The 26,974-nt window shown below is 45.6% G+C and overlaps 1 protein-coding gene across 1 annotated transcript in view; it reads left to right on the plus strand.

The window, feature by feature from the left end:
• The window catches only part of RTN3 (reticulon 3), a 109,013-nt gene that overhangs the window by 12,152 nt on the left and 69,887 nt on the right, over positions 1 to 26,974 (plus strand). The window contains exon 2 of the mRNA XM_085625912.1: positions 19,999 to 22,143. Within this exon, the coding sequence (XP_085482038.1) occupies positions 19,999 to 22,143 (2,145 nt within the window). The remainder of the gene's footprint in view (positions 1 to 19,998; positions 22,144 to 26,974) is intronic.

The following is a 26,974-nucleotide window of genomic DNA, read 5'->3' on the forward strand; positions in this document are numbered from 1 at the left end:
GGAAATGTGCAGTGCCGAGGTGTCATCCAGGAGGATACTCCTCGCTGCGAAGATGTACGAGCTCTGTGCGTGGCCCATGTCGGCATGCAGTGAGTCACTGGGGAATGGAAAATGTTAACTACCAGCCATCTGCCCAAGATTAATGCATCTTGGCTAATGCGTGGATCCATTATGATTACTTATTGATGAGACGTGTGCTTCAGTTTGAGGTTTTTTTCTATTGTGCTTATCATTCATACATACATACATGCACACAAAGCCTGCGTTGTCTTTAAAGACCTGCTTGGTCAGGGCCGAAGAACTGGTTAGGAGTTGCGTTAACCGGCCAATGCCTGGAAGCTGCAGCATGTTTTAGGCATACAGTTGGGGATTAGTGCTATCATGACTATATGGATTTCACTGTTGTAGTCTGAGATGGCTGACGGCTAACTGGAAATAATTTAAATGCGCTTTCAAAATGACACTCCGTACATGGTTCTTTACACAGCATCCAAGGAATTGCTTTGGAATATTTGTATTTCACACATGCCATCGATGGAACCATATGCTTCTCCATCCTTGCTTAATATTTAAAAAGAAGTCTGTCTGATATTGTGTTCAAGTTTTACATTGATGACATAATAGTTTCTACACTATCGCCTGAAAATGGTCTTTAGGTGCTATTTTAGGATTGAGAGGTATATGGCCCAAGAGACTGACCTGAAAGCTAGTTTGAGGCTGATGGAGCTTTAGAAGTCTTCTATGGACCATGGGCGTGAACCTGGGATACTTTGTCTCCAAGCTTAGATAGTTCAAGCTAGAGATATGGGGGCGGCATCTAATTGTTTTTAACGACAGACCCTTGTATTGTGCGAGGTGGGAGGAACAGGCTGGGTAATAGGAAATGGCCAACAGGCTAGGATAGTGGACTTCTCATAAAGGTAAATGTATCCAGCTCCTGATTTTGATTCAAATTCTCTGGCACGGAACCTTTGAGCAGAATGGGAAACATAGGAGAAAGTCGGCATACAGCAGGGTGTAACGAAAATAAACAAGTTTCTTAAGACAGCTTGCTCAAATTACACATTGCTTTCTAAAATACTGTTTTGTAGGGTGCAAGTCGTTTGGCATATAAAACACTAATGATTCTGCTACTGATGTGCCAGATACAAGTTATTGGAGTGCGTTTCGTTAGTGCAGCTCTCAGGATATGACAACATTATTTGGTAACATTCTTCAAGATTACAGCTTCCAAGGCCTTTGTTGCAGGCACCAGTGTTGAATAGATCTAAAGCAGAATCACAGCCCTTTCTGGTTACACATAAAGAAGCTGACGCTGGTTCCATGGCCATAGCTTGGTGCTCAAGGCTTCCAAAAAGAATTTAACTCTACGAGGGACAACCATTTGGAGCACCTGCTTCCCAGACCAGCTAGTCCCACTCCAGGGCAGCCTTTTTATAATTTGGCACAGTAAGAGTGCTGAGCTTAATCTAGAATAGTCTTCGTGTAAACTGTAACACAAAAGAACAATCAAAGTACTCCCAGTACTTGTGAAGTTAGGCGCAACCTGTTCAGTGTGTGAACCAGACCTTTAAAATGCCATCTGTCATCCTAAGGCATACTTGTAGATGCGGTGCAATCGGTTCAATTTAACTGTATTCTCAAGTACTCCGCCTGTGCTGAAAATGTTTTCACTCGAGGAGTATTCCTATTGTAAGGGAATGCTTACATGCTGCTTTAGATAGCTGCTCTGAAATGCCAAACTCTGTATAGGTGTGTCCCGCTGGTTAAGACAACTAGTTATCTCCCACCTGCTCAGAACCAGCCATTTAAACATTTCGCAGGTCTGGTTTGCACACAGAGCATGTTGCACCTGCAACTTGGAATAGGGTGTTAGTAATCTAAATGATGGATGTATTCTGATAGATCAGAACCATGAAATGGGAGATTCCCATCACTGGCTGAACAAGTACTCAAGTGAGGGACTATTGAAATCGGAGTAAATTTAACTTGTTGACTCTGCCAGCTTTGCTTCCTACTTGGATACTGGCGAGCTTTTACGGAAATCTTTGGTGAATGTAGAATGCATGATTTTTTCTTGTGAAGGAATCCTCGTTCACCAATCCAATCCTCCTTTCTTCAACTACCCTCTGGAGACTGGATTATTTGGCAGGAGAAGTTAGTCGTAGGGCCGTCTTTTCATTATAGCGTCACTTGTACATAGTTGAATATGGTCCTCTGAAACATGCCTTGGATGCGGGGGGGGGGGGGGGGGGGGGGGGGATGCTCGAAGTACAGGCTGCCCAAGACGAGAAAGACTGGCTTCATTCTGCAGTGATTCAAATGGCTAGATTGAGGCATTCACTCAACCTGACGTTCCTAAGCACTCTGTGGCACTGACAATGTTTGGCTCACCCATAGGGATTCCTTCCCATTTTCTGGAAATGCCTGTTTTCTAGCTTATACATTTGAATCCACCAAAAACAAGTTACCTGTGGCAAATATTGTATGAACCCGTGCTCACTTTTCCTTCGACTCCTAATGCACGTTTTGTGGCTAGTGAGTTTGAAGCTGAAAAGATTACATGAATAGTGCATTCTTATTAACCATAGAGACACTCTGTACTTCATCTAGTTTTTCCGTATTTGCCTCTTCACACCATATAACCTTTCCCCCCCGAAGTGTGGAGTTCACCTTGTTCTCCATGTACACCTGATAGAGCTATAGAGACCATGTCTCAGCAAACTGAGAACAGGAGGCCGTGTGCAGAGGATGGTTGTGGCACAACACCCCTATCTAGAGCTTAGTGTTGCTGTATAGCCTATCAAAACAGAATGTGAAAATGGAAACTAACATTCGCAAAGCCAGTAGATCTCTCCTTTGGTATCGATTGGCTTTTCCAATGCTTTAAAACATAAATGTATTTTTTCTTTTGCAAATGTCCCTATTTATATATACTCTTCCTTTTGGTTTTCTTTCAGCTTGTATTACTAGCACCCCTTTTCCTCTGGGATCCCACATTTCCTTTTCTACTAACTGGCCTTTTGAAGGATTGCATTACCTTGGTGTAAACGAGCTTGCTGGTGCATTTTGATCCGCTAGCACTTTGTATTGTCCTTGACACGAAAGTCTGGAACCGTTTGACCTGTTTCTTCAGATTTTTGTGACTGTATAGAGCACAATTATAGTTGTCATAAGTATGAGCATGAATAAATATAAAATGGCAACTAGTTGGGCCTGGCATAGCTGGTCATGTCTTAAAATTTCATCACATGCTTTTTTTCCTGGTGCAACTCGTAAAGGCCCCTTGGGTTTTAGGTGACATGTCAGCAGCTGTGCTGAAATCGGCTTCGACTCCTCCTGCCTCAGCAGACTGTCGTGACCTTCGGTTATTTGCGTCCACCCTTTCAAAATTTAAATCTGGCTACAGCTTGCTGCGTTGCCCTTTGAAGAGCTTGTTGCAACTCTAGTTGACTGCATCAAATGCCCCTGCTGGGAATTCTGACAGGGCATTACTGTGCAAAAGTATATAAATAGGTGCAACATCATGATACAGCTGCCAAATCTTTAAAGCGCAGCAAACGTTGGAGACTTTTAGAAAATCACAAACTTAACAGGACTATAATAATTATGGCGTTTAAAGTTGCAGACCACCCAGTGATCCTCTCCTTGCGAAACATGCACCATGTTTGTCACTGGTTGTCTTTTAAACCGTTTAAAGTGTCTGGATGGGATGCATTATTTTGATTTTAAATAATACAAACGTTAGGGTACACAATTATTTTTGGCAGACTGCTGTGTACCATTTGCTGCCTCAGGAGAGCACAAGTGCCTGGTGTACTCCATTCTGTGGCAATCCTTAATGTGGAAATAGCAATTTCCGTGGTTTGGCCACAGTATAACCTTGGACACACCATTGATGGACGGAATGCAGAACAAATCAAAACATTCACCCCCTGTCAAGAGATCTTGGTTAAATCCATCATTCTTTTGCCCACCATGCCACCCTCTGTTTAGACCTGGCCTTATGCAAATGAGTCTTGAACCTGTGGACCGGTTTCGGGGTTTCACCCCTTTTCTGACAGGATAGCTTGAATCCATGGCACAGTGAGCCAGGAACCATGTTTGAGCATACCCAGCGCACTTAGGGCGATGAAGTAAAAGACACACAATTGATGGACGGAATGTAGAACAAATCGAAACATTCACCCCCAGTCAAGAGATCTGGGTTAAATCCATCATTCTTTTGCTCACCATGCCACCCCAGTTTAGACCTGGCCATATGCAAATCAGTATTGACCCTGCGCCTCATGGGAACAGTCCAGCCTGAACTGCCAAGCCAGGTTCTCCCTGGACCGGAAACAAACATCCTAGGGCCGGTTTCGGGGTTTCACCCCTTTTCTGACAGGATAGCTTGAATCCATGGCACAGTGAGCCCGGGAACCACGTTTGAGCATACCCAGCGCACTTAGTGCGATGAAGTAAAAGACACACAATTTCTCGCCCTTAGTGTGCCAGGTATGCCCAGACGTGGGTCCTGGGCTCACTGTGCCACTGGAATCAAGCTATCCTGGTTGAAAGAGGGGTGAAACCCCGAAACCGGTCCTAGGATGCTTGTTTCCGGTCCAGGGAGGACCTGGCTTGGCAGTTCGGGCTGGACTGTTCCCATGAGGCACAGGGTCAAGACTGATTTCTGTATGGCCAGGTCTCAACTGGGGTGGCATGGTGAGCAAAAGAATGATGGATTTAACCCAGATCTTTTGACTGGGGCTGAATGTTTTGATTTGTTCTGCATTCCGTCCATCAATTGTCTTTTACAGTACAACCTTGAGCACATGATCAGTAAAATAAGTAGATGCTGTTAGTCAAATTCTAAACCTGCTTGTTTCCTACCTAACCTCTCTGCTTTTTCGGGGAGGGCTGCTCAGATATTTCACCTGGTTATGTTGCCAATAAAACCTAAACTGCCTGTCTGTATTGGATTGGTGTGCTTGTTTCATGGCGACGGGCTTGAGTCATGGCGACGGGCTTGAGTCGGGAGCACCTTTTCAGCCCCACTAAGTCTGAACTAAAACTCTTGGATGAAGGGGTTTGGGTGGTATCCACTGCTCTGCATCGTGAGCAGGCAGTGCATGTTATTAAAATGTAAATTTTTTTTAAATGCATCTTGATATTTCTAGTTTTTTGCTTTAAACAACTTTTCTGTGGCAGCACGTACTGGCAGTGTCAACTTGCGTTCACACTTCGAGAAAAAATAAATGTGGACATTTTTCACTTTACCTAAAATGTTATAGCACTTGACTAAGATAAGTTAAAGTCCTGGACTATTTCGCTAAATGTTGCACTTCCTCCAGATCTTCTAATACTGGAGTTATAGTAAATTAGCTTGCCATGGGTCCACAAAAACCTAATCTCGGCACCATTCTCTCTTTCGTCGTTGGACATAATTACTGATAATTTGCTCTAGTAATAAGAGTTTGTCCTTGCTGGGTACATTTAATGGTTTGTAAAGCTGAATTTCCTCCTTTGGCTGGTACGCTTTTGTGATATGTACTGCCAAGCCCATTGCAAATTACCAAAAGGTGCTGGGCTTGTGCCTTTAACCAAACACATAATTTCAATATATATTATTTTTGTAACTTATATAGAATGCATACCTGCGACTTAATTATACTTGTACTTAATTACTGTTTTCATAATCCTCACCATTTGTTCTTTGCACTACAGCTGTTCCTTTCTTGTCTGACGTGTTGAACCCTGAAGGTATGTTTCTTTTCTCAAATTTCCTTTGGCACCAAATTCACTGGCAGGGTCTCATCGACCTATCTCCTGCCAGTGGGGTTCTCACACTTGGTGTATGGTTTGGGCACAAAGGTTGCACCTCGTAGTATCCGTTGTTTCACCTTCACTGGATGAAAGGTCTTTGGTCTTAAAGATTTTTTTCCATGACACATTGACACATACTAAAGTTGTAACTTGCCTGCTTCTGGCTCATCGGTGCTGCTTTGTAGATAGGCACACACTTGATTGACGTGAGAGTATGTAGCCTGCCAGTCTGATGCAACTGTAATACCCTGGTTTGTCCAAATGAAGGTGGCAGCACGAACACGATTACTGAAATTGGAACTACAGCAAAGTACTGCAAGCAACTAGTAATTTTAGTAGATGTAAACTACACAGAGCTTTCTCAAGTGTGAAGAGGCACTTGGACCGCAAAGAGTTGTCAGAGTCAAGCTATAGAGAACGAATTCTCTGGTGCCCTAGATTTGGTACCCGCATAGAGTACCTTGTACACAGATTGAGAATGCAGCGTGCGTTTTTAAAAGTTCCCTTGCATCATTTGCCGTTTCCCATGTGCTGTTGGCTCTCTGGACATCAGAGCCACTTGTGCTTATTTTACGTCCATTACCTGTCATTAGTGAATCAATGAATTTGTAAAGTTCAAGAGCTAGATTACTTTCTCATGGACCTATTGGGGGGGGGGCTCCTTTGCTGCACTTGACTACAAAACGACTACCTAAAGGAATGCAGATGTCTGGAAAAAGCTAACCAGAGGTTGGTTAATCCACCAGACACAGAGCACAGATAGTTTGTTGATGGCCTGATGTTTTTCATCCTAATTGTTGCTTGACGGTTTTTCAGCCTTTACAATTTTTTTTTTTAGATGTTGCCTAAAAGTTTTCGGACTTGTAGCCTTGTCTGAAATATGCAGGAGAGACACATCTGTTTACGGATTCACATTCTTCGTGTACGTATCGGAGAGTAGATCCCAGTGCAGATTTTTAATTTTTTTTTCTTCTTTTTTTTATCTGTGTACCTTCATGCATCAAAGCCTGTTTAGAATAAGGTTTATCATAAACGGAAATTACCAAAATCTTGGACTAGCTGTCAGTTCCACTCCTTCACCGTGCCCGGCATCGCAGCCCACTTGGTCACATAAGGATTAAGCAATCATAGATATGCCAAGAACTGTTTTGGGAAAAAACCAATCAATACGTCTAAATCAAACATTAAACACCGCACAACAATAGGGAGGTGGCTGTTGGATAACATAGGGAAACTCGCCCCAGCATCCCACCACACACAGTGCGTGATGGTGAAGAAAAATACATATCAAGATGGGCGAAGGGGCCAAGAGGCGAGGGTTGTGCAGAAGGAACCAGCCCCGGGGCAGGAGGGGAGGCGCACAATCGTGGTGTCTCTGTAGCGCACCAAGAACGCTGCCACTCATTTGGGTTCCAGCTTCGGACCAGCACGCAAACTTGCCAGGCCAAGTGTCCCCTGCTTTGAATCTTGTGCACTGGCAGGGAGGGTAGGTGTCAGCTCATCTATATCCAACAGGCCAGTAAACCTAGCTGCTCATATTGCTAAATCCTGCTCAGCATGCTCATCTGTGCGCACAGCTCGCAGACTTCTCTTCCGCCACTCCCGATTCCTGCTGGTCCACCAATCATTTACTGCTCATCTAGGCCGCTACCTGTGTCATGCATGGACACCCTCAGTTTGGCTAGCACCAATCCCCGAACAGTACAAACCTATGGTGTATTTGGCCCGAAGTTTAGGCGTCTGGAGCACTTTCAGCAAACTGTGCTCAACAGAAGTCTAGCAGCACTTGTGTGAACCCAATCCCCCCCCCCCCCCCCCCCCCAGCAACATCGCAATTAGGCACTGTCCCACATCCCACAGAAATGACAGCCTCTGAGCGAGAGCTGTTCATCCTGTGTAACTATAGAGAGTCAGGTAGGCCTGGTCTACGTAGTAAAACTGCATGAGTTTAAACCTTTCATTGCTTGCCACTTCCTGAACTTAAGTGAATGTTCTTTTCCAGGCCCCTTCTAAGGGGGCGTATTCACTGCCCCACCCATTTATCCCGAACCACTGTCACATCAGCATGACACTCCTCTTTAAGGACCTTGCATATGTGCGAGATCAGGCATTGGGTTGGCCCAGGGTCCAACAGAATCCGCAGAGTCTAAGACTCCACCAGCTCAGTGGGAAAGGACAGCCATATCTCCTGGATCGAACGGCATAGTTTGGCATATTGTAGAAATAGGCCTTCGTGGAGGCCCAACACATCTCATGTTTCCACCAATGTGAGAAACACACAGTTAGCATACAGGTTCCTAACAGAAGTACAACCACTCTCAAACCATTGTGTCAAATTCATCATTGACTGGACTGTGCGAATGGGTTTTAACCAACAGAAGTAAAAGTCTAGCATAGGTGGCCCAGTGCAACACCTGTGACGGCACTCTCCCAGGCCACTGCTACCTGTCTGACGACAAAAAGGTGATTGTTGGGAATCTCCCTTTCCAACATAAGACAATGTGGGAGGAGGTCTGCTGCAGCGCCCCACATGCCAAATAGTTTTTTCCCCATTTAGACCATTGGAACACCACTGAGTGGTATACTACAGTCTCCGGTCTGGGAGACTCAGCCCACCCAGGGCAGTGTAACTTTAGAAGATCCAGTTTAACTGTGCTGCGCTTCCCGCCCACACTAGGGACATTAGGAGACTATTAATTATATTAAAGGTAGACAGCGAATTATCATACATTGTATTATGTAGGGAAAAGAAGCAGCAGTTCAGAAGAACTGTCTTGCTCAACACAACCCTACTCATCACCGATGGCGGCAGACGGACCCAGAAATGGATGGACTCCTCTAGGCCACTGAGGACTTTACCTAGATTGAGTTCATGTTGGGCTACTGGGGTGCTTGCTATCTAAAGCCTCAAATATTGATAATGGCCCCTTTCCCACTAAAGCCTAGTTACAGGGAGCTCTAACAGCCACGAGGGAGCCAGAGTGGCCAGTGGGAACAACAGTTTTCTGTTTATGGATAAAGAAGCTGGACACCGCACTGAACTCGGACATGATTTGCAGCAGGGTCCCTACAGACTGCTCAGAGCGAGTAACCTATACCAATGCATCGTTCCCATAGAGTAAACCAATATGAGTGATGTCCCCTACCTCAACCCCCCCCCCACACGTCCATGTCGCAGTGAAGGTGTATGGCCAGAGTCCATCGCCAAGGTGAAAAGGAGTGGCGACCGAGAGCAGCCAGGTCTCATACCCCGCCGAGTAGGGAAATTGTCTGACACTAAGGAGCCCGCTTCACCGGGCCAGCATAGAGCAGCTTCACGGAGGACAAAAAATATGGTCCAAACACCATTCTCCGAAGAACCTCCCAAAGGTACTCCCAATCTATGGTGTCAAGTGCTTTCTCACGGTCTAAAACAATTAAAGCTGCTTCCATCTCACTATCAGCGATGGAGCTCATCTCATGAGACAACCTCCCTTAAGTTAATTTGTGTACCCTTCCTGACATAAAACCACACTCCTCATCGTGAACCAGAGTGATAACCATGTCGCGCAGTCTGGTGGCAAGAGCCTTCCCTAATATCTCGGCATCTACTCAATGCAGGGGTCAATAAGAACTGGGATCTGATGAGTTCCTACCTGGTTTGGGGAGCATGACTATAATTGCCTCTTGCATGGTCTGCGTTAAGATCAGCGCCTCGATAATGGTATCTAGGAGACCGGGAAGAAGTAACTTTGAGAATGTTTGGTAGTATTCCACTGGTAGCCCATCTGTGCCCGGTGCCCTACTCCGCGTCATCTCCCGGACCACCCTCTCCGCTCCTCCACCGATGGGTCCCCCCTCAAGACCCTCGGTCTTTCAGTTGTAAGCGAGGGAGTGACCGTGAATATAGTAAACTGCAAATCCCCTCCGAGTGATCAACCCTCACTGTGCTATAAACAGATTCAAGACTGTCCCGCAGAAGGAGATTGATCGCAGCCTGGAACCCCGCAATGGGACCATTGCGGTGCCTGAGACAGTATCACCGAGGTTGGGCGTTCCCTTTTAAGTAACCAAGCCTTTAGTTCTGATTTGTCCCGCTCATGATGAAGCAACTGGCGATATTCACTCTGGGCCAACCAGCCCAGCCTGTCCCAGGTCTCCTCCCCTGCCCTCCTTGGAGTCTGTGACTCTCGCCTAGATCCCTACGCAGGAACAACCTGCTGAAGGCTCTGCAGTCCTGTCTCCTCCTCGAGCAATTGCGCCGCCAACCGACGCCTTGTCCCACCAATACGTGACGATCATTTCCCCCATGTCAGTCTTCAGCGCGGCACGTTCTATACTCCTGTGTGACACTGTTGGCCAGTTGTAATCAAAATATTCAAAGGTTTCTGAACTGAGTTCCTTGCAGGACAATAAATCGGGGAGTGCCTCCGGTTTGAGGCGCCAAAGGGGCACTGAAGGTCTGTCCCCCATCATCCCCCACTCTAAAAGCAACGGAGCATGGTTGGAGAGGAACCCTACTCAGTGTCTGCATCTGCAGCACATCAGTGGCAACATCTGCCGTGACCAAGAACCTGTCTAGGTGACTGTGTATCATGGGTCGGTACATAGCAGGTGTATTCCCTGACCTCTGAGTGCGTGGTGCACCAGACATCCACACAGCCCACTCGGTCCATTAACTAACGACGTGCAGTCTCAGTATATTAGGCATGGCACCCAACTTGGGAGGATGGCGATCCAATCACTATCCAATACACAGTTAAAATCCCCCAGCTCAGATCAAGGGGGTGCCGACATAGGGGAGGTGTTCCCGTTCCACGTCTAGATAGAAGGTCCTGTCATCTGTGTTGGGTGCATACATATTCAGCAAGCACACCTCCTGTCTGCCCAGTAAGTCAATCACAACAGAAGGTATCTGCTCTCAACATCCACCTTAAAAATGCGCAACCGGAAGGGGACCTGGAGTGCCACCAATACGGAGACTCCCCAAGAATAGTTGGCATATGTAGCTGAATAAAACTGCTCCCTCTATTTCTTCTAGGCATCACTGTCCAAGAAGTGAGTTTCCTGTAGCAGGGCAGTCTGTATACCCTGCCTTCTGAGCTATGCGTGGACTTTTTACCTCTTTACATAGTAGTTCAGGCCCTCACATTCCATGTCAACACCTTAATACGTGTAGCCAATGTGATTTGTAGACCGCCATGTCTCACCCAACCTCCCCTGCTGCCCACCTGTGTGCCGCTGCTGTAACAAACATATGCTAAACAAGTAGATCAACCCATCCCACCCACTGGGTAAACACTCAAGAACAACTTGTCTTCCCAATCATCACTATTCCATAATATTCCCCCAAACAAAACAAAGTTTGTTAAAGACACACTTCTCCAGTTCTGCGTTATCGTTAATCCACTGTCGGCGGTAATAACCTAGCTGGGGAGCCAGAGATGGGGGACCTCATTCTGTCAGTCACCAGGCCCAGCTTACTCCATGTGCACACTCCTATCACACCAAGCTCTCCCATTCATACTGCTCTGACATTAAGTTCAAAAGAAAACCCTTGCAAAGCAGAATCAATCCGCCAAAGGTGAAACCGAAGAAATGGGGGGGGGGGGGGGGGGGGGCACGGCCCATTCTACTTGGCACCATCCACTTCAGCCTTATCCAAGCACCCGACTGCTGTGAGATCCTCCTGTCCGTAGCACAACGAGGCAGCGCCAGGATCCTGTTGCCTTAGATCTACAGACAGACCCACAGTGTCTCAAGACTGGTGAAAGTGTGTAAGTTCATTGTGCAGTACCATTTAATTTTGAAGGCTACAAGAGCATGTAACGGAGTCCCATAGCCCACAGCTTCTGTTTGATTTTTGAATTTAGGGTCTCCGTCTTGGCGCACCACTTGTAAGATCGCATCCCTTTCCCTATAGTTAAGCACCTTTGTAATAACTGTGTGCAGGGATGGGGGACCCGGTAGGTGGCTTCGGTACCAGTGCACGGGGAGCTCTCAACCAGTTGGTATGAGGGTATCCTGCTTTCAAGAAAGAATTCTGGGTCTACAGCGCACTAACTGACCACCTATACTTGCTACCTCTTCTTAGAGGTCTTTGTGAAAAGTGGCAGACATGCTTGCATGTCACCATCGAGGAAGAGGACTGGCCAGATACCTTAGAAGCCCTAGACAAAGGTACCATGGAAGCACAATTGAAATTGTCTGTTCAAAACCTTACATGACTGGTTTTGGGCACCTCTGAAATTGCAACGAGCAGGACTGCTGCCACACTCTAAATGCTGGAGATGTCCTGGAGTAAATTGCAACCTCCCCCCTTATCCTTTGTGAATGTCCCTCTATACAGCATTTTTGGGCTTACGTAGGAGATACTCTCAGCGAAACAATTCCCCTAAAGCTCCCCCTTACCCCCTACCATCCTACTGCACGATATCAGCGACTCACCCAGCCTTAAGTGCCCTCAACGGTGCCTTATACACACAGCAGTCTCTACTGCCAAAATCTAAATCTTACGACAATGGAGATCGCCTGCTCCTCCCTCGCAGAAGGGCTGGATGGTAGCAGAGGTCCAAAGGCGTTGCATGAACTTATAATATATGGTTTACAAGATCAGGCGGAGGAGTTCCAACAAACAAGGGCCTCTTTCCCTCCAGATACTGAATAGCTTCAGACCCTACCCCCCACCTTGCCCCTACCTCCACCTCCCCTCCCAACCCCTCTCCCCTCCTGATCCATTCCACCCCCTTCCCTACTGTGCACTCCCCACCCCCCCCTTCCCTTCCTCCTTGCCCCCTCTAAACAGTCTATTCCTCCCTCCGCCCTATCCTCCCTCCCTCCCCCCCCCACCTTCCACCCCTACCCCCTCACTTCACAACCTCCCCCCTCCCCACCCCTGGATAAGGAGACTGACATCCCACTCATTTCTTGCCATCTAGTATTACATATTTCCCCCACATATTTTTTACTGTATCTGTCCAACCTCGCCTCCCCCTCCAAGATCCACTCTGCTTAATCCTTCAGATGTAGTATAATTGGAGGTGCAGGACGTCTCACACATCATACTTCCAATCCTGTTCAGTCCTAAAAGACGTTTGCCTGACCCTACTTCTTAATCTCCCCTACCCCTTGCCTCCTCCAGTGCAGGTAATCACAACTACAGTCCATCATATGATCTCAGCTGGATTTTGACCCCTCATCGTTTATTGTACCCAACCCCCCCACCCTAATCTAATCTGTCACAGGTCACAATACTGGAGTCCCTCCCTACATAATCTGCCCAATAGTCCTGCACTTTTAACAATACCCATTTCCTCGATTTCCCCCCTCTCTCCTCTATTACCTCCCCCTTTCTTCCCATTTTTGCTCCTCCCTCACTGTTCTTGATGCCCCCCTATTTATGTGCAAAGTTTTTCTTGGAGTAACAGCACAGATATTCCTGTAATGATAAACTTCTGCGACTATGTTAAGCCATGACTTACTTAATTGTTATGTTCTCCTTTAACTTTCAAAAAAGAATTACGATACAGGGAAAAAAGTGTTTCGAAGCTGCCACTCCACACCCTCTGGAAAAGAAAGGAAGCGAAGGTTACAGCGGCGGTATCAGCCCTCTGCATCTTCAACTCCAGCTTCCAATGTGATCGTCCTGGCCGACATGGAATCCATCAGAGCTCTGAGGCAGCCTCCCCCTTCAACATCGAGACCTCTTGTTCAGTAGACAGGGAGTGCTTTGCTACTCCACAAAGCTCTCCACGCAGTCTGGCCACATCCAGTGAGACAGCCTCGGTTTCCCCCCCCTTAAATAGTCACTCTTGAGACCTCAATGGTGGATAGTAGTTGGGCACTGGTTGGGCCTGACATCTCTACTACGTGATCCGTGTCGTCCCGCATTGGAATTGGCATCACTGGTCCACCTTGGTTTGCTGAGCCCCTCTCTGAGGTCGATCCTTCCCCATGGTGATAGGCAGCTGGTCAGGCAGGTTGATTGAACCACTACTTTAGCCGATGGACAGCACCCATGCCAGGCAGGGTCCGCTCGCGCCTCCAGTGGGAGTGCAGCATGAGCAGCCCCGCAGTGGTCAGATGGCCTCCCTCCAAAGCTTCCATGCTGAACCAGCAGAATCCAACACACCAAGCGCTTTCACTTGGCAATAGTTGGCCCCTCCATGCCTTGCCGGTCCCTCGACAACGACGAGCCCACGCAAAGGCCACTGAGTCCGAGGACACACAGACCCAGCGAAGCAGACTCCAAAGGCTCTCCCAGCACAGACGCTTTGGGTACAGGACATAGATGCACGGGGCACTACCCTCATTGTGCAACAGTACCATCAAGAGATGGAGTTAAGTTCCAAATGACAGCGACCGCATTGACCCAGGCTACAGTAAGGCCCAGACCGGCGAGCAGACATCTGTTTTAAAGTGCAGGCAGGTGCCAGCAGCGCTCTCACCAAAATAGGGGAGGGCAGGGTCAGATGTGGCGGCTGCATAGTTCCTGGTCACACCTGCAGCCACAGGTGCAAAGACTGCGTGGCACGGAACAATGTCCACAGGGTGCCACCCAGCGCAGTCACCACTGGCCCCCAAGCACTAGTCACAATCCGCATGCTGCCACCAAGGCAGGCCCTCGGGTGGCACCTCCAATGATGCCAGGGTCTCTGTCACAGTGGGTGAGGCCAGGTACCATCCCAGGCACTGCAGGAGGAGGGAGGCAGTCTTCAGGCAGGCCTACAGGTTGAAGTACCTCGAGCGTTTTTTCCCAGGGCTTGCGTACAACCCCCACTGCTACATGGGGGAGCTCCAGCTGGGGGCACAGTAGGGCCCAGGCGCCTCCAATATAAAGGGTCCAGCTGCTCCCCACAATAACCCTCCAGCAGGCCTTGAAATCCTGCCACCAACTGGCCACCAAGAGGCCACCGCAGCTCCAAGCACGAACAAAGCTTTTTGAGTCCGCGTACCCTCAGGCGCCAGTTGAAACACACCAGGCAGGGTCGGCGAGTAGAAGGCAGACTCTCCGCAGCACGTCTTCGCAGTGGCAGGCCCCTTCTTAGTGGGAGTCCGAGGCTCCGAATCCAGTTGGTGGGAAGCAGCAGATGGGCCTGGACTCCTTGAGGTCACCTAGGGGACCTACTGAAGTACCAGCGGGGCGGTAGCACAGCCCCCGTGCCTGTATAGGTTATTGTCTAGGCAACCTAGGCAGCAGACCCAACTTGCAGACCAACTGTTTGCCACCGCTGTTACCTCAGTGCAGCGGTGCTGCCAAATACGGCTTACTGCAACAGTTTGTGGTAGGATGGGCAGGAGGACTAAAGGATTACAAACGGGCTGGGCACAGAGCTCTCTAGCAAGCGTCCGATACGGCAGCCATCTTGGCCATGCTCCTGCCATATGTCATTATTGTTGAAGAGGCCCATACCACCCCTGGATATGGACCATATGAAAAATAATAGTGATATCTTGTGGTAGGCATGAGAACATTGTGCTGCTGTTAGAGACCTGAGGGAGATAAATTATTGAGCGTTGCATTTTTCAAGCCTCCTCCCACTGTTAGGTGCTTTGTTTAATGCAATCAATGGGAGCCAGGGTTGCCAGGTTAGGACCCTAGGCCCCTGTCCTCACTGAGATATTATCGGCGCCGCTGCATTAATGGGATATGTGAGCGCTATCAGGGCTGCTGATCAGGGCTTGCTATCCAGCCAGGGATCTAAGGGGGCTGGGAGCTAAGGTCTGCTAGATTCTCCTGTAGAGGGGGAAGGGGCATCCCCAAGCAAAGCAAGGAGGGGGCTCTGCTTTACCAACGGTTTACAGTAATCCATTCCTTTTTGGAAGCACGCCTAGTTTATAAAACTTGGCTGTTCCAACGATAAGGCACAAAGAGTAGCTTTTGTACAAGTGCTCCGGCATTCAGAGGTAACTCTAGTGCCAAGTGAGCCGCTATATAAATGTAAACTGAGTTTGAAGCAGGGAGAGTACAATACACATGATGTGCCACACAATAACAGTGCATGCTGTAGCACCGACTAATTGTGCAGAATCCAGACCTGTACATTACCATACAAAACCTGAGTGGTGGAGTGGATGGGAGGGGGGAGAATATGACGCTATGGGCAAAGATGCCGACGTCTAAACTGATAAACCAGGTTCCAGTCTCTGTATCGCCTCAACATCCTGTGATTCTTGGCAAATCGATAAATCGCCCCGTGCCTGAAAAAAAAGTGAACATGTGTAATAAATGTGGTGCTCCTGTGAAGCTGTCCAGAAATGCAAAAAAAAAAAAAAATGAAATGGTACATCACTCACAGCGGGTGTGCACTAAATATGGGAAATCAGCATGTACTTGGTACATGTCCCACAGAAAGAGCATTAAGTGAAGCCATTGTACACGCTGCTGAATTGTAAAGCAGCAAATAAGAGTGATAATGATTACAGCGAATGGTAAGTAATGGGGGCGGCTAAAGTAAAGGCTGCTTTTTTTCAGACTTTTTTTTTTTTTTTAATAAGATGCAACCAGTCGTTGCCATAGCGACGGCACATGTGCGCTGCCTTGCAGGCTCAACCTAAAAAACTGCTGATGTTTCAGAATATATCAGTTAGTACAAATAAAGCACATTTGTTTTGTAATTCTTAAGTGTAGTGGAAACAAATATTTGAGTACGATCAAAATAAATCAATACACTAGGTGATGACATTGCAGTCATTATCATTTGGGTGCAATACAACCATATTTCGGTGCAAATGTTATGGCAATTTCAAGTTGAAAAAGTTTTGTCTGTAATGGCAGTGCTCTACAACACCACACTATACATACTTCACACTATACCACTCCGTGCCTTTCCACTATATGCCAAGGACTCTATATTCGAAGACACTCTTCTTCCCTCCACTCTTAAGACCCTCCACCCCATCCCGTCCACTTCACCCCACCACCTACTCAAGTGTACCCCGATCTACCTCACTTCAGTATGTACCCACGCCAATGTACCCTTATCTACCCCGCTCCAGTGTACCCTTATCTACCCCACTCCACTATAATCTACTCCACTTTAATATTGTCCAGTCCTCCCCAATCTACCACATCCCCCCCCCCAATCTGCAGCACTGAAGTTTTCCCCAATCAACCGACTCCACTCCGCCCTGCTCTACTCCAACCTACCAGTCCAATTTACTCCACTCCAAACTCTGCTGCAATCTAACTCTTCTCCACTCTAATCAACCCTACCCTACCTACTCCAATGTATCCCAACCCACTCTGCCCCGCTCCACTCTACCCAGTACAATTTACCCCACTCCTGACTCAAATGCAATCTATTCAAAGCCTCTCCTCTCTAATCTATCCCCCTCCACCACACTATACCCCATTCCAATCTACCGCAATCCACTTCACTACTGCACAGTCCACTCTACTCCACTGCTTAAATCTACCCCAACCCCCACCTCACTCTACCCCACTTTACTCCACCCCACTCTACCCCTGTCTATGCCACTCTAATCTACTCTACTCTGCACCGCCCCTCCCATCACCCGCTCCACTTTGCCGCTCCCCAGTCTTCCCCAATTTTACCCCTCTCAGGCCACCCCACTAATGTCTAGCCATGCTGAACACCAGGTGAAAGGTGTATAACCTTTCTAAAACACCCTGCCAAAGCCGATAGCTCTCACTTGGCTAGACATATTGGCTTTGTTAATCCTTATTTTTTGTTGGGGGCTAAAAAATAACACTGTACACTATTTCTTCTTACATTGGCACTTAGCTGGACTGTCACGTAGCCTTTCTCACTTTGAAGTTGGAGAAAGAGGTAAGCACCAAGCTCCCTCGGAAGACAGCTTGACATTTGATCTCTTGTCATTAAATTCAAAAGCAAATGTGACCAGATAAGATTTCAATTTAAAGACCTGTTTACAGAAGCTAGTTTGTCGAAGAATCACGTAAACGAGGTTTGGGCAGCAGGAGGACAGCCTAAAACAAATTTAGCAAGCAAATAAAAAAACAGAAAATGTGAGTTATAAACCACAAAGCCAATGTTCTGCATTGGACGGAATGCATTCCTAGGTCAGCTTTCTGAATGTCCCCAAGATGTCTTTAGCAAACCAGACTGCTGTGTTACGTGGTAGGCTTCGACCTAAAAAGGACCTCTTCACTTCTACTGATCAATACAAAGTATGCTGCCAACACTTTGCTTGGCATAACTTTGTGAAGGCAGTAGCCTTCCACCACTAACAATGTAGTACTGTTGTTTCCCCTCCTGGTCCATAAAGACCACAATCCGCACTGCAGGCCTATATCATGGGTCACACGCATGATCTGTGTTTTTATTTCTTTAAAAAAAAAAACAAAGCAATAGCATATCTTTCTCAAATTTTTCACTTGTACCTTTCTTTTTTTTCCGTAATGCATGCTAGATTGTTTCTTATAATGGTGCTACTCAAGTGACTCAAGCGCAGAATACCAATTTAATTTTTAGGTTCTAGTTTAAAATTCCATACAATTTACAGAGCTTTTTTAAAACTTCCAATTTTGCATTTGTGTGCTTTTTGTATTGTATTTACTTCATAAAATTACATTTTATTAGCAGATTAATAAAGTCGAGGGCCCCATTAGTAGGCATCATAGACCTCCAGCTGACCACCAATCACAGGTTAAGAACCCCCTGATATAAACTAAGTGCAGTTGCTCTGGGGAGTACCATCCAACCCGTCTATCACCCACAGAGCCACACAAAAGCTCTGCTTTAGGCAGATCAGTAGTAAACCTGCTCCTCATGGGAACAGTCCATCTCTAACTTCCCTGCGAGGCCCCCTCCATAAAGAAACCCAAGCAACCTCAAGCTGGTTTCAAGCCTTTTAGGCCTGTCTGTGAGTTACAGCTTGGATCCTGTTGCACAGCGAGCAGGGGGCTCAGATCTGGGCGTACCCTTGTTCTATTAGGATAACTAATTAAATACGCAGAAGGCGAGTGTGTTTTGTTTTGGGTGGTATTGCAGTCCATCGTTTTCTGGCAATACTACGCGGTCCTAATTAAGCCCCAAAGGATAAATAAAGCGGCAATTCTGGCTCGGTATTTAATAATTTGGTCGTGCAGCCTGCACTGGTATCAAATGCCTGTCTAAACATACAGGATACATCTACACACCGTTGTTTCTAAGCTTTCTCCATGCGAGCAGTTAGTCCTGGAAACTTAGTATGTTAACCATACCATTATTACAATTGTTTTTAAGCCTCTGTGCCACAGATGGTAATGCTCAATCAGGGAATTGTAAGCTCGCTACTCACCCGTGAAGGTCTCAATGCGGAGTCCTTAACTATCTGCTCCCACAGTTCTTATGCAGTCAATTGGTCTTCAGTTATTTCAAAATGCACGTTTGGGCTTGCAGGAGGAAAGCCCCCACCCCCACCATGACTTCAAATGAGATGTTTTACAGGCTTTCAATTTCATATTTATTCCTATCTGGGCTCTTATTTGTGCTGGCTTTTCTTAATTCAACAATGCATTTTCGGCCTGTATAATAAGAAAATGGAAGGAAAAAACTGTTGATTCTTACTTTGTGGATTGGTGAGTTCAGCAGTTGTTACTGTTTCTCAGGCTCCACGTAAGAATTTGGAATCCCGACAGAATTTACTCTGCTCCACGTAAGAAGTTGATACTTAACTTAAATTCGGTGTTACTAGCATATTTTACTTGTAGCACTGTGGAACACCAAACGTGTGGTTGCAAGCGCTTTAGAAAAATGAAAAGAATTGTAAAGGCACAGGTTGGTGCTAGTCATCAATATTGATCGTTTCTTCGGAACATTTTGTTTGTGAAATTACTTGATTTGAAGTTTTCGTCTCCTCGGTTTGCTGTTATCATTTGTAATACTTGGGGAGGTGATTTTTGTTTATCACCTTGGCATGCAAAGTAATTGAAACCTGCTTTCCTTTGGTCTTTACCCATCTTTGCTGTTGCAAGCACATCCTTCCCTGATGTATTCACCTACACTGGCTATCCTTTTTTATTTCCCATGCATGTTTATCCCAGCAATTTAGATAATCCAGATTATTTTTTTGCTTTAAAATTGGAAAAAAGCATGCAGATTGCCTTCTTATTTTGATAACACCCTACCAGTCTTTCCATCCCCACCATTAGAGAGTGCATACAGTTATATTCTAATAGTGCAACTTAAGTGTCTGAGATCTTTACTTCTCTTTCTTTGGCTTGTTACGTATAACCCATTCCATCAGAATTAAAAGCAACCAGCTTTCCTGAAAGAGATACTGAATCTACACAGAACGTGTCTGCGATGGAAGTGGGTGTGGAGGCTTCACCGAGGAGAACTCCTGATACAGACTTTCTGTTTACCAGTCACAAACTTCATTCTTACAACCCTTTCGTTCCCAGTGAATTTGTGGGAAGTATTCAACCAACGTGGGAGGATGCACTTTCTTCCGCAGGAGATGGGCAACTAGCAATGCATGGTGATGAAAAAGAAAGTGGGGATGTTGCCATAACTGCACCAGCTGCAGGTCTTAAATTATTGATGTTAAGTGAGCAAGAACCACCTACAAAATCGTCCCAGAAAGAAGATGGGCTGCTCCAGCAGTCATCTCCTTCCACTGCCCCAGGGAACGGCATGCCTGAAATGGAGTCTCCTAGCTCACCCTTTGAAGTCCTTGTAGGGAAAACAGAGTTTGACCATTCTTCTGGCCACACCAGTGGAAATGAGGACCAGTCTGGCAAATATGTAGAAACAGAGTGGCTTACAAAAAGCTGGAGCAGTGGGGCATATGGAAAGGATGGTGCTGTAATTTCTGGGGGTTTACCCTCCGGGCCCCCTTCCTATGAAAGTGCTACATGCCAAGACTTGGATTTCCACAGCTTCCAGGGTTTGTCTGGTGACATGTTAGACTGGGATATATCTAAGGGAGTCAAAGTTTCTGCCGAAGCATCTAAAAAATTGAACAATACTAGTACAGATTTCAAAGGAGTTGGCATTTGTAACTTGTCTCCAGAGACCATGGAAAAGATGCCACAATTTCAGATGGATGAACAATATCCTGTTAATAAGTTAACAAGCAAACCAGAAGAAATTACATTGCTACATAGCCCACAAAAAAACCCTGGAGTGACCAAGAAGGCAGAGCTGTTAGATGTAAAGTCTTGGAAAGATGAGGAGCAACATTCAGTCAACTTGCAGGCAATAGAGAACAAGTCAACTGGATTGGCAAGTTCCACATCAGAAGGAGCACCCCTTAAGTGTATCCTAGACTCATTTCCACTTGCTGCAGATTCAGCCTGGCCTGACGCTGCTGAGAATGCAGACGCGGACAGTTCTGGAGAGTCAGATGATACGGTCATAGAAGATACAAAGGCTGTTTTAGCTATGGCTGGGAAAAAAGAGACTGAAAAGATTGAATCCCTAAAGGTGGCAGTTGACCCCGCGCAAGGGGCGCATATTGTTTCTCCACCATTCACTCTTGTCCTTGTGCCAGGGCAAGGAATGGATGCTGAATATTCCCCTGAGGAGTTAGCCTACCATGAAAAAAGCAAGTTGCCATATGCAATACCAGAAGAGGACGTGGATTTCATGGATGACTTTGAGACTATCCAGGCACCAGTAGATTCTGCTGAAAGTGAAGATACTTTGCAGAAGGAATTGTCAAATCGGGAAGTTAAGGAATTTGAGATGCCTTATAAATTTGAATCTCAAGTCTCTAGAATGTCTCCTGAATTTCTGAGGAAGGATGACACCCAATCTGTTCAGGAGAGTGAACCATTCTTTTTGTCTTTTGACAAGACCACTGTGTCTTCAAAACACCAGGACTCCATGTGTGGGGAAAGTTACATGGATTTTATGAAGCCATTGAGTACTGAGAACAAGGATTTCCTGGAAAGACATTCTCAAATTAAAGAAGGCGGTGTGGCTGCTGAACCTACAGAAGCATATACTGGAAAGGCAGCAGTTCCTAGAAAGTTACCACTTTCTGAAAGGTATGAAGATGACTATTGCATCTTTGCTCAAGCGGGTGTGGCAGCAGGCAGATCCTCATCCCATGGGGCCAAACTTCAGCCGTCCCCTGCATCTCCTGAAGGAACAAAGCTCTTTCTAGATCTTGATCAGGAGCAGCTCACAATAACAGCCCTCAGAGAGCTTAACACAATACCAGACGAGAGCCCAGTGTCTGCTGAGGAGAGTGGTAGCCCATCACCCAAAGAGGAGTCATCACTTCTGTCCACTAACCAAATGACTGAGGCATATGTATGTTCTCATGAGTACATCTCTCAGGCCCGACCTATTGAGACAATTGATGAAGAAGAGGTGGATGTAGTACCTGTCGGTTCCAGTTCCAAGCTTACAAAAGACTCCAGACTTCTGACCAGAGGTTCAGGTAAACAAATCAATTCTGGCATGTATTATGGATAAAATGTATTCGGATTGGTTGGGTCTCAACTTGAAATTTCCAAACTCGTTAACCAACAGACCAATATGACATGGTCTGTGGTTGGGAGGGAAACATAGTTTAAACTCTTTTAAACAATAGATTTCATTGCTGTGCATTTGAGGTGCATGTCAGCAAGGTTCTGATCAGGATCGGTTGTACCAGGGTATTATCCTAATTATTTGATCGACTCGAGCATAATTTTGCAACTTGACTTATTCTAAACTTTACTATTGGCCCCTAACCAACATCGCCCATCCAATCATTGTTGTAAATGCTTGATAAAGTACATGGCAATATGATGATGCGGTCTCTTAGCTAATGGTAAAGCATTTTATGCTTAACTCTAGTTTTTTGTCATATACATCTTACATGTGCAACCAGTTTGACTACTTCCACTCTCCCAAAATTCCGTGCAGAGGATGTAAATGGTGGTTTGGCAGAGTAGAGAGAGATAAGTTGGTTTTCTGTTAAATGGTAGTGCTCTGTGGGCTGTTTGCATCACTTCAGTTGCTGACTGTGCTGCTTTGAGCCACACTGTTTCATTCGTTTAGCTGATGAGAAATAAAGGGTGTATTTTTCTAGTGATTTATCTCCCGCGTCTTTGCTCTTCTGCTTCACAGCCAGGAAGTGCATCTTTAAGCAAGGTGCACACAAAAGCAAACTGGTGAAGGCATAGTTGAACCCCTAATGAGTTGATGTTTTGTCAACTTTTTAAAAACCTGTGAATGCACGCCTTTCAGCAAAGTGTAGTGATTAGTTCTGTAAGACCTAATTTAGGAAATGCACCCGACTAATTCTTTCATCCCCCTATGTGCGCACCATGTAGTTGCTTAAGTTGACCCTGGGATAGATGTTACGTCCAATTAGACACCCACTGGAACCCTTGTTAAAAGAGTGTTTATGTATGCCCACCATGAGATACACTATTCAGAAATCTATACTAGGTTTTGCACTCAGTTGAGAAGTAGGGATTGCAGTGTTTCGGAAACAGAGGTCTGACATACAAGAGCTACTCAGCACAAAGTTTAGTTAACGGTGATTTGTGTGTGTGCGCGCGTTTGTGTGTGAATATACATCTCCGATCAATTCGTAGTAATGCACTTCCCTGCGCAGAATTGAAAACAGACCTCCAGTAATAGGACCCTCCAGGATATTGTGGCACAAAAATTGAAATTTTGCGGTACAAAAAATGAAATTTTGCAGCATTATTGTGGCACTTTATTTTACTCGTAATCGTTCCTTTTCATTCTTAAATCAATGGAAACTGTTTTAGCAGAGTATTCCACTTTCAAATAGGCATGTTTAAAGTGTCTACGAGTATTTGTTTGCTAAGTCCCCGAGTCCGTTCATGGCTGGCAGCAACATTTTTCTCTGGTTGCTGACAGCCAATCGGAGAACTTGCGTGACTCTGACTAACGCAGCAGTGAGATGCCCTGAGGGAAATAAAGATACCAGGGCCAGTCATAACTCTCTACTTTTAAATTGGCGTGCCTGCGAGAGTCTAAGACACTCTTGCAAGCCTAAATGCACCCCTGCTGGGTCCCGAAACTAGGAGAGGGGATGTGTTGGTGCCTAACGCTGCTTCCCGCTTCCTGTCTACTCTTGCCCCAGAACAGTGTGCAGACACCCCTACTCTGACCAGTGGCATCAACCCTTCCACTCTCCTGCCGCCCACCCTGCTTACATGCCTACATCATGGTTTGCTGTAATTAGATTCTCTCCCGGCTGCTCAAACAACTAAAATTGCGCAGTAAACAACAAGTTGCACACGTGATTACACTTACTGACCCTCCCTCGCCCCCCACCTTTCACCTAACACCAACCCCTCCTCCAGGGCATAAGTCCTTAAAGAAGTGGGGGGGACTAACCAAGTTGGGTAGTTTGCAAGTGACATCATGGTGCGTGCCACCATAGCACGACGTCACAACGCTTGACATTGCACATGGGATCACAGGAAGTGATCTCTCTGGAAGTGACATCCGATATTAAGACCTCACGCATGTATATCATGAGTACATGTAAGCTCATTGAGGTTTAACAATTCAGATTTTGCTTTGGGCTTGTGACAAAAAAAGTGGTGCAATCCCAACGCAAAATATAGGCCTCAACTAATATTTTTTTTTTCAAAGACTTGCCACAAAGAAATTGGCAACAAGGAGTAGCATGGCAGTAAATCTCTTCTGCTTAATTGGTTGCAAAGTCTGCATTTTAAAATATTTTGTGGGGTTAAGGCATCTGCTACAGAGGTGCCCAGTACATCACAGGGAATAATGGTGAATTAACTTTGTAAGTTAAAGCATTTGTTAGAGATCTGTGTTTTGTGTAGTCCCAGATTTGCATCAAAGTAGTATAGAAGGTTAATGTTTTTCCTGCAAAGAACATCCCGTAACATGCAGATGAGATTTTTATTTTATGTATCTAGGTAATTTTCACACTTACCTGATGTATCAATGTCTAATGTGTGTTATGTAAAGCGCTCGACACCTTGCATTGGGATGAGTAGCGCTAAAAATGAAATAAAATAGTACTATTTAAACTGTTATTTTTGTACAAAAACTTGGACAGACCAACACCCATGACATTCTTACAGTGCATGCACTCGCATAAAGGGACTAAACAAAGTCAAAAGCATGCATCTCTTAAGTACCTGTGAAGAGCTAACAAACGGTGTGCTTTTGCTTCCCCTCCCTTGTATTTACATTTAAGTGAAGTTCCTAGGCCAAGTCCAGTCCGGATACTCGATCAAAAGGAGCTGCCTTATGACCCCTTAACTTGGCCACTATCTTGAACACAGAGGTCAGGGGTTTCTGACAAATAGCTCCTTATTCTTTTAACATGGCAATGGTGTTTACTTTTCTTTATCTGATGTAAATTGAGAGGGTTTGTTTTAAAGCAAACTGTGCCACAACCCTGGTGAGGTGTAGGGTGTTAGATGCTGTATAAAACGAGAGCCAGGGATATAAAATGGACTAGCACTGACAAAATCAGACTTTTGGGGCAGTGGAAATGGAATGTGTGTGTACGAAGCTGGAGAACGTTCTTCAGCTCTTTGTCGAAAAATAGGAGTGAAAAGTTCCATAAACATCAGAATTGTAGCACAAAACCGCAAACACAGCTATATTAAAACCATTTTAAGCAAATTATGTTCTTCTCAAATGAAGAATTCACATGAGAATTCACTTTGTTTGCACAAAAAGCACTCCTTATGCCAGTGAAGTTGTGTAAAAATAAAAAAACACCCAATTTGATAAAGCTGCAATACGTTAAATGAATCTAAACACCACGAGCAGTTGCAGTCCACCGCCTGCTCCTTTTTCATTTGGTTTCTCTAAAGACGGCAATTGTGATGCTTGTCCCTGTGACCATTCCTTGGAGCAAACTTTTCTCCATTTCATTTTTTCTGCAAGTTTAATCGCCTTTTGACTCCGAGCATACGAGTCACTAAACGGAGAAGAGGCAGCTTTCTGTCGCCAAGCCCTGATTTCGCAGGCACTTTTGTAAAAAGCGCAGCGCGGCCTTTTAACGAAAGTGCAGATTTTGCGATTATTTTGCAAATTCCGAAATCCTGGAGGGTCTGAGTAATGCTCCACAAGCTGTATGAAACTTTCATCATCGCAGTTATTGGATTCGGCTGTGGCCTTGGTCACACTAACGCAGCAGCGGCATTTTGGGGGGGATTATAACATCTAAGCCGGCACAGACCTAAAATACTATATACACCCCACATCATTAAAATACACAGTAATCCACTGGGATGCTACCCTGCTATAATTGCATACATAAATTCCCAACAAAGTTAGTTCTATAATCACTATCAGTATCACATCATATTGTATTGATGCTGCTCATCTAGTGCAAACTCAGTGTAGGTGTGGTGTACATCGCATGATTATTGTGATAAAAAATTAATTATGCGCCACCCAGAGTAATTATGGGCAATACTAAGTACATGTGAGATCAAAATACCCAAATACTACAACATTTGTGAGGTTGACAGCCCTAAAATGTTATATACGTGTGTATCTTGTGTGAGCATGGGCCATGCTAATTGTTATCAAACCGAAGTTGAACCCCAGTTACCAAAAATTATGTAAATCTTCTTCGATATTCAGCCCATTTGGGGGTTTGGAATCGAGATTTAAAATGTACATACTTTCCAGTTAGCTCAATGCTTTCACCCCATCTCCCCCTCTTTTGTTGTGTGACACTGTGTGGATGACAAAGTACGTAATCTGTGTGACATCCCTTTGAGTTTGTGCAGTGCCGGGTCACATATCTTAATTTGTAGCTACAAGTGAGGATATTATGAGCATGATCACTTTTACAGCTGAAATTACCTTTGACAGCAATATGTGTTTTTTTTAAAAAGGGTAAAGGTATTCCATGGTATTGATTCCTATTGAACACGCACTGCATCTGGAACATTTATGGAACCCATTATTCCCAGTCAGCCAGCTAGATGATCTGCTGATTTCTGGGATAGATCTGACTAGTGTCCCTCATAGAACTGGCACTCCAATGAGAAATTCCTGCCTTTTTTAGAACTAATGCCTCAATGGTGGAATCGGAGCAAATTAGGTGCCAGTTTTTCCTAACAACCCTTGCTAGTTCTTTGTTCTGGTTGCTGTATGTACTTATCATCCTGACTGCACCATCCCTTTCAGGTTTTCTAGGCTGGCTAAACAGAATGTGCCCTGGTCAAATTATTGACCTTGTCTTGTGCAGTTTTGAACTTTTCCATGTCATATCCCCTTTGCCTGAATCTGTTCAACGTGTC

The sequence above is a fragment of the Triturus cristatus genome, chromosome 9 (genome assembly GCF_964204655.1).
Source record: "Triturus cristatus chromosome 9, aTriCri1.1, whole genome shotgun sequence".
NCBI classification, from domain to species: Eukaryota; Metazoa; Chordata; class Amphibia; order Caudata; family Salamandridae; genus Triturus; species Triturus cristatus.